The 10,201-nt window shown below is 37.5% G+C and overlaps 1 protein-coding gene across 2 annotated transcripts in view; it reads right to left on the minus strand.

Annotated features, from left to right (window-relative positions):
* Window positions 1–10,201, minus strand: part of ANO6 (anoctamin 6) — a 234,369-nt gene that overhangs the window by 85,883 nt on the left and 138,285 nt on the right. For both annotated transcript variants that reach the window (XM_010833117.1, XM_010833118.1), the window contains one exon: window positions 7,537–7,665. In XM_010833117.1, the coding sequence (XP_010831419.1) occupies window positions 7,537–7,665 (129 nt within the window). The remainder of the gene's footprint in view (window positions 1–7,536; window positions 7,666–10,201) is intronic.

The raw sequence follows: 10,201 nt of genomic DNA on the forward strand, positions 1-10,201 counted from the left end.
ATAACTCGGAGAAGGCGATGGCACCCCACTCCAGTACTCTTGCCTGGAAAACCCCATGGACAGAGGAGCCTGGAAGGCTGCAGTCCATGGGATCGCTGAGGGTCGGATACGACTAAGTGACTTCACTTTCACTTTTCACTTTCATGCATTGGAGAAGGCAATGGCAACCCACTCCAGTGTTCTTGCCTGGAGAATCCCGGGGACGGGGGAGCCTGGTGGGCTGCCGTCTATGGGGTCGCACAGAGTCGGACACGACTGAAGTGACTTAGCAGCAGCAGCAGCTAGGATAACTACTGTAAACACTTCAGGGCAGTGTTTTCTACCTGCTTCTATGAACAGCCTGAAGCGCCCTAGTTACAATGCAGATTCTAGGGCCTCTCTTCTCTACATGTTGGCTCAGTACATACAGGACAGGCCTGGATAATCTAGTTTTAACATGCAAAGCAGACTATTCTTATCATCAGGCAAATTTAAGAAATACTATTTTCTTTTTTCCCCCAAACTTTAAACTTTTTATTGTGCATTGAGGTTTAGCCCATTAACAATGTTGTGGTAGTTTTGGGTGAACAGTGAAGGAACTCAGCCATACATATACATGTATCCATTCTCTCCCAAACCCCATCCCATCCAGGCTGGCATGTAACGATGAACAGAGTTCCATGTGCTATACAATAGGTCCTCGCTGGTCATCCATTTTAACACAGCAGTGTGTACGTGGCCTTCCCAAAGTCCCTAACTATCCCTTCCCTCCCAGCAACCGTAAGTTGTTTAGGAAATACTATTTTCTTAGAGCATATCTTTTCTGTGCACATAAACAAGCACTTCTTTTATGATTATTTATTTTCTTCATGCCTGTTCTGTTTGAGAATTTGGTATAGTTGATGTTGCCCAGCTCTTTACCCTTTTACAGAAAATGAGGCACAAGTACCTGTTTGTCTAGGGCAAATGACAGCTTTTTCATTCAGAACTAACTCAGAAGGACTAATCTGGAAAAGGATTTTTCTCTTCTCCACCTCTTTCTGAGATGAAGTAGAATAAATAGATTTTACTTTTCAGAATTTCACTGTCCTCTGCATTTGTCTGTTTTTAAGGATTAGACCCAAGGACACATCCCATTTTGGAAATACGAAGCAAGATTTGGATTCACTTCTCCTGTGCTGAGTACACAAAAATAAAACCAAATATGCTTATACCAGCAACACATCTTGTAGTTGTAATTTGAAACTGCTGATTCTAATTTAATTTATTCCTTTTAACCTACAATCTTAGTTTAAGCAAGTGGAGTGTAAAGGAAGGAGATAAAAATATAAAGAACTTCCTGCTTTAGTTTAAAATATTAAGGAGTTAAAGCCAAACCTGATTTCATATCCAAAAACAAAAGACAGAACATCTACCAAAAGTTATCTGAGGAGGTGAAACCACCCAACAGGAGTTGTCACCAGCATTTAACCCAGCATAATATTTTTCATGGACTATTTGTGGCAAAAATGTCATTTTTAGGAAATTTTTTATACTATTCTGATTCTTCATAATCCCCTTCTGCCATCCCTTTATTTCTTCAATTTGGAGAATACAAGTCGATGTTAAGTTGACTCAATCACACCTTCTCCTTTAGGAGACTCCATGGGATAAATTTCTTTCTGGGGGATATTAGACCAGAAAGATTATATTTCTTTTGAACAACCAGTTTGGTTTTTATTGTGCTGAAACTTTAAACCATGGTGTTGATAACATCCTCTATTTTCTTTGGCTACTAGGAAACTCAAGAGGCAAATTTGCAGCTGAACTCTAATTTCTGAATAGGACTTTATGGTTAATAATAAGTCATTTTGCTTATTACTTTGATACATAGCTTCATTTTATTTTTCTGGCTTTTACATTTTTGTTACCATGATTAGTTCAGTTCAGTCACCCAGTTGTGTCCGACTTTTTGTAACCCCATGGACTGCAGCACGCCAGGCTTCCCTGTCCATCACCAACTCCCGGAGTTTACTCAAACTCATGTCCATCGAGTCAGTGATGTTATCCAGCCATCTCATCCTCTCTTGTTCCCTTCTCCTCCTGCCTTTAATCTTACCCAACATCAGGGTCTTTTCAAATGAGTCTGTTCTTTGCATCAGGTGGCCAAAGTATTGGGAGTTTAAGCTTCAGCATCAGTCCTTCCAATGAATATTTAGGACTGATTTCCTTTAGGATTGACTGGTTGGATCTCCTTGCAGTCCAAGGGACTCTAAAGAGTCTTCTCCAATATCACAGTTCAAAAGCATCAATTCTTTGGTACTCAACTTTCTTTATGGTCCACTGGAAAAACCATAGCTTTGATATCCTCATCTAATTACTTTTATTTATGTTATATTCTGTATGTGACCTCAAGTACTTTTTAATGAATTATAAATAAACTATGTTATAACATAGTATTAACATAAGTAGAAAGCTAGTGACTATAAAAATGATACATTGCATATTAAAGCCAATAATGAATGATGTTTGAATATTCTATACTGTTAGCTATCATCTTATGAGCTACAAATAATCATATACTTTATGCACTAAGACTTACTGATAAAGCAATGATGCAAAGAAAGCACATTTGATAAATTTAAAAACCCAATTATAAAAGCTCATAGCAATATCAACTAGAAGAGAACTCCTAACTTTGTAAAAGAAAACTACCAAAAATTTATAGCAAATGTATATTTAATGATGAAATTTTAGAACATTTGCACCAAACTCAGGAACAATATGAGTGACTAGTATGTGCTGCAGGTTTTATTCAAGAGGTCTTAGCCATATCACTTGGACAAGATAACAAATGAAGTATAAAGAAAGGTACAGTGAAGCTGTCAGTTGGAGACAATATGGTCTTCCTTTGAATAAACTTAAGCATCAGAAACTACTGGAACTAAAAAGTTTCTCAATGTAACTAGATCTTATAAAAAAAATCAATAGACTTCTTTCTTAACACAAAATACTAAATCACAAGCAAAAAAATAAAAAAATTAAATGTGTCTGATAACAGCAACAAAAATGTAATATAATAGTTAATAAAAATGTATAAGATCCTCAGACATTATTATAAAACTTTACTAAAGTATGTAAAATCTTAATACATGGAATAGTGCACTGTGTTCACTTTATTAGAATTTTCAGTTGAACTTTTAACCATTTCCAAAGGGATTTCATCTAGCTTCTATGTAAACCATTCCAGCCTCATGATAACTCGTATAAAACAACGGATAACAGTTTTAAAAGCTCAAGGGATCTATAAACAATTAGTCAGTTCTTCCACATTATTTGAAGGTTTGGGTGTAATTTAAACACTTATTTTTTGGAAAATTTCTTACTCTGTACTCTCTATTGGCCAGATCCACTAACAAATTCTTAAGGCCTGATATACAAGATAAACTTATACTTCCATAACTTTTCATCAACTTCAAGGAAATATTTTTTCTATCAACTTTTAGGGATGGATTCTGCTGATAAAAAAGCATTACGTTCAGGATGACTTATACTGTTCTTGTGCTATCTAGACTTTTCTATTCTCTTTATCATCATCTGCATTATATCATTACTTGGTCATAAACACATCTGTTTAGAAGGGAGGCCAAGTGTCAGACAAAATGAAATTCAGAACAGATCAGTTATGTCATCCATTAACAATTCTAGATAAGGGAAATGGGAGAAAGAAGAATGACGAACAAAACTGAGCAGGAAGAGTTGGAGAAACATATGGAAACATGTTTCATTTAAAACACTTTTGCTCTTCACAGTATGGAGCAAACTTATTTAGATATATTTTAATCATGAGATGTGCCAGGCATTGCTGGCTGCCTATTCAACAGTCATCTTCCCCTTCTTCATTACCAAGAAAAGCTGACAGTTTTTCAGATACTAAGTGATCAGATGATTTAGGAAATGAAAGACTAGTCTTGATTAGTCTGTGCTAATGATGGTAGTTTCATTCATCTTGCCAGTGGTTCGTTTAGGAATAGGCCTGTGAGAGACAATCAACAGTGAAAGGAAGTCTGCCATTCTAGGGGAGATTTCTTCCCCTTTCTAAAAGCGGGCCGAAAGAAAGGGCATTCCTTCTTACTGCCACTGGTGTCTGGAAACACAGCAAACATCATGAAACGAAGTGAAGACAGTTTAAGAACAGCCAACATTTGAGGATGGCAGGGTGGAAGGATATAATGAAGCTCGAGTCCTGATGACCCCATTAAGCCAATAAATTATCTAACTCAGAAATGCTCCTATCTCCACACTATTTCTTAAATGAGAGAATTATTTCCTTTTAGCACTTAAAACATTTTGAGTTTGGTTTCCCTGTTACTTCCAGTAAAAGACATTCGAACTGACTCCACGCCATGGACAGCAGTACGGCCTAAACAAACACTTATTCTTGGAACAACTTATGATCGACCCCATCTGTAATATAGACGGTTTATGCTTTTCCAAAGGGAGGTGTGAGATTCTGAGGTATTTTCACTAATACAAGTGGACAAAGTTATATGATATTTGGAGGTCTGGCTAGAAAAATAATTTCTCTTTGCTCATATGCAGATGGAGACTTTTACTCCTGTATGTTTCTGATGCTCACAGCACCATCAGTTTTATCTTTCTCTACCTCTAACAAGAATTTAACAATACTTTTTAGATCAGCCCCTGCAAAGTCAACCTTGGGGCTGTTTTAGGAAATCAATATGATTTAGACATAATTTTTTTTTCCTCTCAAAGAAAAGAGAATTTTGAAATTGCCTTTCCTTGGCATTGTCCTAAATTCTGAATACGGCCTGATAGAGAGTATGATGGAACTTGCAAATGATTTTCCAATTAATAAAAATGTGATTCCAAAGCTGAGCTTCAAATTCTAGTAGAATCTAAATTAAGTAACATGTATAAATAGTCTCAAAACACTTAAAAGCATAGCTTATAAATAAATACCAACATCATGGTACATCAATCCATGAGTTTAGATACCAAAATTAATGATGGTTTTTTTTTCTCTTGATTTATGAAAGTTTTGTTTCTGTATAACTCAAATGCAGACCTTGTTAATAATGTAACCAGCTCTAGGCTCCTTTACCATGGGACAGAGCCCTTATATAAAACTAAAACTGTTTCCTCTATACTGTAATGGATTAGGTTTGTTTAACTTACTTTATATAGTGCTCAATTCAGTTCCATCAGCATATGGATGCCTAATAAATATTTGATGACAGTGACCCTGACTGCACAGAAGATAGCTTAGTGTTCACAGGAAAATGATAAAATACTCTAAGCTAGTTTAGTGACAAAATTATATAATACTCAGAGAGTGATGCCTTTTCATACCAGTGTATACCCCAAATAAAAGAGAAGGTACAAAAATTAACATCTAATTCTAACATGTGCTGAAAATTTAGGTAGCTGTATACTACCTAAATTTCTGTATACTATTCTGTATACTACAAATCCTGTATACTACAAAAATTTCTGTATACTATTTTATTCAATCCTAAACATAATTATCTGGACTAGGTATTGAGATTCCTATTTTCCAGAATTTAAGATGCCTCTAGTTGTATGGTGAGCCAATACTTTATGTGCCAATAAAAATTCATCCAATGAAATTATGATACACTTTTTTAAAGATGTACCCTGATTTCAGAGATGTTAAAATGTAAAAATAAAAGGCATCTCCAAATAATAATAAAATATGAGGCTGATGAGAAAATTCATCCAACTCACACAGTTAGCTGGAATCTGTGGCAAAGACAAGCCGCTGATGACCAAAAGTTAATGTTCCCTGTCCATAGCATGGAATTCCTACTGAGAAATGTCTGTCCAGCCAGAAACTATACTTTCCACCTTCCAGAGTTCTGACCAAAAGAATGTGAACCCAACTGATGAGGTCAGTTCCAACCCAGACAGGTAAAGAAGCATGAGTGCGTTCTTCATCCTCTCCCTTACTCTACCTACCATTTATTGATGCCCAGAGTGATCTCAGAAACGACCTGCTGAATATGGCAAAGCCTTTGTGTCAGGCTGGGTTCCTGAATGACTGCAAGCAACAAAGCCCTGCCCATACCTCCAAGACACTGTGCCAAACAGGGATGCCATGACTGACTTGAGCCATAAGTAAACTTTTATTTTATTAAGCCACTGTAATTCTAGGCTGGTGTTGCCTCAACTAGAATTACCCCAAACACTACAGTAGCAGAATCAGAATCTGAATATCAGGTTCCAAAAGCTGGGCTCATTCTGTGACACTATGCAAATACAAGCCTCCAAAATTACCCTTTCCAAAACAAACAAAACAAAAAAATAAAAAGGACTGTTTCCTTCATTTTAAGTAGGTTTCATTCTTGGTTTGAAAAATTAGACAGAAATCAATAGATTTGAGGATGACATATTTTAGAGAGAAAGCCCAGAGAGGGACAGATGAATAGTCGTGTATTTGTAACAGCACAAATGTGAGAAAAAACAAAACCAGAATGAAGAAGTGATTTTCAAAGTGGGTAAAAGTCACACTTGTATATTTTCTTTTTTGTCTTGTTTTAGTCTGATACAGTTTGGTAAAGAAGTTCCAGGAAGTTGTTATATATTTAGCAGGTTAAATGGCTTAATATCTTGAGATAAAGATGGCCGCATTACCTGAAAGAGCCTGATGCAAAGGAAAAGTAAAGCCTGACTGGCAATGAATGAAAGGGAAAGGAAGGGAAGAAAGTGGGAGACGTCAAGAGCACGGGTTCGCGATTCAAGACAAGAGTATGAATTGTAGCTCCACCAGTTCTTACATTAGAGTCCATGAACTTGGGCAATCGTTTAATCTCTCTAAGGGCCGATTTTGTTATCCAGAATGGTATGAAAATAAAAGGCACCTTATAGGTTGTTCTGGAAAAGACCCTGATGTTGGGAAAGACTGAAGGCAAAAGGAGAAGAGGGCTGCAGAAGATGAGATGGTTGGGATGGCATCACCAACTCAATGGACATGAGTTTGAGCAAACTCTGGAAGACAGTGGAGGACAGGGAAGCCTGGCGTGCTGCAGTCCACGGGGTCTCAAAGAGTCAGACACGACTGAGAGACTGAACCACCACCACCACAACAAGGTTATTCTGAGAATTAAATGAGCACATGCATGCAAAATACACAGACCATCCATGAGTTAGCATACCCTGACACTGGATGGTTGGTATTATCCCTGTTGTCGTTATTTATTATTAGCTTCCTTTCATATCTAGTTGCAAATAGCCAAGTGTGCTTTTAGTGTAAATCTCTTTTACAGATAGAAAGGGCAATTCCTTGGAAGAAAATCTGCCTTCAGCTTAAGAGCCTGAGGAAGTTTCTGTTTAAAACTCAAAAAAAAAATTTTTTTTTAATGTTTTTTGTTACCATGCCTTGAGGGAATGATGAATAGAGAAAATATAAAGGTATGCCTGACTTGATATCTCAAACACCAGTTTCACTTCATTGCTTCCACAAAAACAGCAGTTTATTTTTTTCATTTTACAATATTCTAAAGAATAAAAATAAAAAAAATAGGAAAATAAACTTACTCTTTGTTTTTCATTTGAACCCTTTTTATTGGTCTCTTTTCTACTTTCATCTTCATACACTAGAACAAAGTCAATTCTTCGCTGACCATCATTGAAATAGAGGGAGTCAGGTTTTCCATTAAATTCTTCCTGTGTGGAAAAGAAAAATAAATTTTAATATAGTTTCTTGAAAAGTGTCAGTTCATAAGTGCTTATTTTGTAGCTTTAGTAGGTACATCAGAATGTTTACAGAAAATGAAATACATCCTTTACTAGTCACTTGACCAAGAGGGCATGACCAACATGATCTTTGCAAGCATGGTCTGTTTTTGCTGAAAGAAAGTCCTTGAATTGAGCAGGTTAGCATTATTCTTGGAGAAGGAAATGGCAACCCACTCCAGTGTTCTTGCCTGGAGAATCCCAGGGACAGAGGAGCCTGGTGGGCTGCTGTCTATGGGGTCGCACAGAGTCGGACACGACTGAAGCGACTTAGCAGCAGCAGCAGCAGCAGCATTATTCTAAAATATACAGGGAAATATCAGCATTCTGGATTATCCCAGAATTATTCCCACAAGAACAAGAAAAGGAGTTTCAAGTTTGGAAATAAACACAGTAACCAGAGACACCTATCTGAAGGATTAAAGTTGTTTTAACAAGAGAAAAAATATCTAAGGCATAGCACTGTTTATGAAAATCTCAGGGCTTCGCTGGTGATGGTAAAGAATGGTAAGAATGGTAAAGAATCTGCCTGCAATGTGGGAGACTCAGGTTCGATCCCTAAGTTGGGAAGATCCCCTGGAGAAAGGAATGACTCCCCACTCCAGCATCCTTGCCTGGAGAATTTCACAGACAGAGAAGCCTTGCAGGCTACAGTCCATGGGGTACCAAAGAATTGGACACAACCGAGTGAATGACTGCATCCTACCTATGTCATATTATCTAACCTTTTCATCAATTTTCATGACTTCTCTCTGAACCACATCACTTTATAAAAAGTATCATTTTATAACCTTAAACAAAAGCCAAAAAATGCTTTGATACACACAAAATACACAGCAGTTGTTGGTATTTGTCTCCAAATCCACACAAAATACCCACTCACTCCTAGCAAAAAACAAACAAAAATCCCAGAAACAAGAACAAATAAATGAGCCTTTAATTTAGAGCTTAAAAGCCTTATGGCATAAAAACAAAGTCATAATGCCAGAAAAGACCTAATACAGCTTAAAACAATCTCTTACCATATGGATTTGGATAGTATTGTTTTATTTGCTCTAAGGAAAAACTTGAGTTTGTGTTTCTCACATAGCTGGTCAAGATGCTTATGTGAATTTTGCTTTAGTATTGAAATACGTTTTAACTAAGTAATATTTTTTAATTTTTCAAGTTTTTTCCATTAAAAATTTATGGGAATGTAGGACTTTGCAGTCATTTGCTGAAACCACTTAATTACTAAGTGTGATTAATTCTCTTCACTCAGCATCATTTAGTACATAAATCACCTTATTTTACCACAACCACTTTCTCCTTTTTGTCACGCTTTTGATACGATGTGGTTTTTTGCCAAATGTATACAATTTGATGGGGAAGCCCCAAGTGGCTCAGTGATATGGAATCCACCTGCCAAGCAAGAGACATGGGTTTGAGCCCTGGGTCGAGAAGATCCCCTGGGGAAAGAAATGGAAACCCACTCCACTATTCTTGCCTGGAAAATCCTATGGACAGAGAAGCCTGGCGGGCTCCACAGGGTTGCAAAGAGTCGGACACAACTTAGCAACTAAACAACAACAACAAATACCACCTGATACTTGTCTTTCCTTTCTTCTTTCCTGCCACAGAGCATCTGAAGATTGTTAACAGTTATTTGAAGTTCCTTTCATTCAGCAAGATATTTCACCTGCAGAATGCACTCTGGCAATGTAAGCTAACTTGCAGCCCTTCACCGAGGTTGCATTTGACCAGGGACCTTCACTGTGAACAGTGTGACCTGTCCTGAGGCCTTGCCCAGCCGGGGCACTGAGGGACCACGGAAACAGACACATCAGTGTCCAAGGCTGAGGCCACTACTCAAGTCTTTTATTTGCAATTTCAGCTCTTTAACATTGGTAAACTTTGAGAGTACTTAAAGTTATACAAGACACAAAAAACAAGATTATGGTCACCAGAGGGGAAAGGGTGGGGGAATAAATTAGGAGTTTGGGATTGACATATATACACTACTATATTTAACACAGATAACCAACAAGGAGCTACTATAGAGTACAGGGAACTATACTCAATGTTTTGTAATAACCTATAGGGGAAAGATTCTGAAAAGAATATATATATATATATATATATATTTATCAGATCAGATCACATCACTCAGTCATGTCCGACTCTTTGCGACTCCATGAATTGCAGCACGCCAGGCCTCCCTGTCCATCACCAACTCCCGGAGTTCACTCAGACTCATGTCCATCGAGTCAGTGATGCCATCCAGCCATCTCATCCTCTGTCGTCCCCTTCTCCTTCTGCCCCCAATCCCTCCCAGCATCAGAGATTTTTCCAATGAGTCAACTCTTCGCATGAGGTGGCCAAAGTACTGGAGTTTCAGCTTTAGCATCATTCCTTCCAAAGAAATCCCAGGGTTGATCTCCTTCAGAATGGACTGGTTGGATCTCCTTGCAGTCCAAGGGACTCTCAA

The sequence above is a fragment of the Bison bison genome, unplaced genomic scaffold (assembly GCF_000754665.1).
Source record: "Bison bison bison isolate TAMUID 2011002044 unplaced genomic scaffold, Bison_UMD1.0 scf7180017862984, whole genome shotgun sequence".
Taxonomy (NCBI): domain Eukaryota; kingdom Metazoa; phylum Chordata; class Mammalia; order Artiodactyla; family Bovidae; genus Bison; species Bison bison.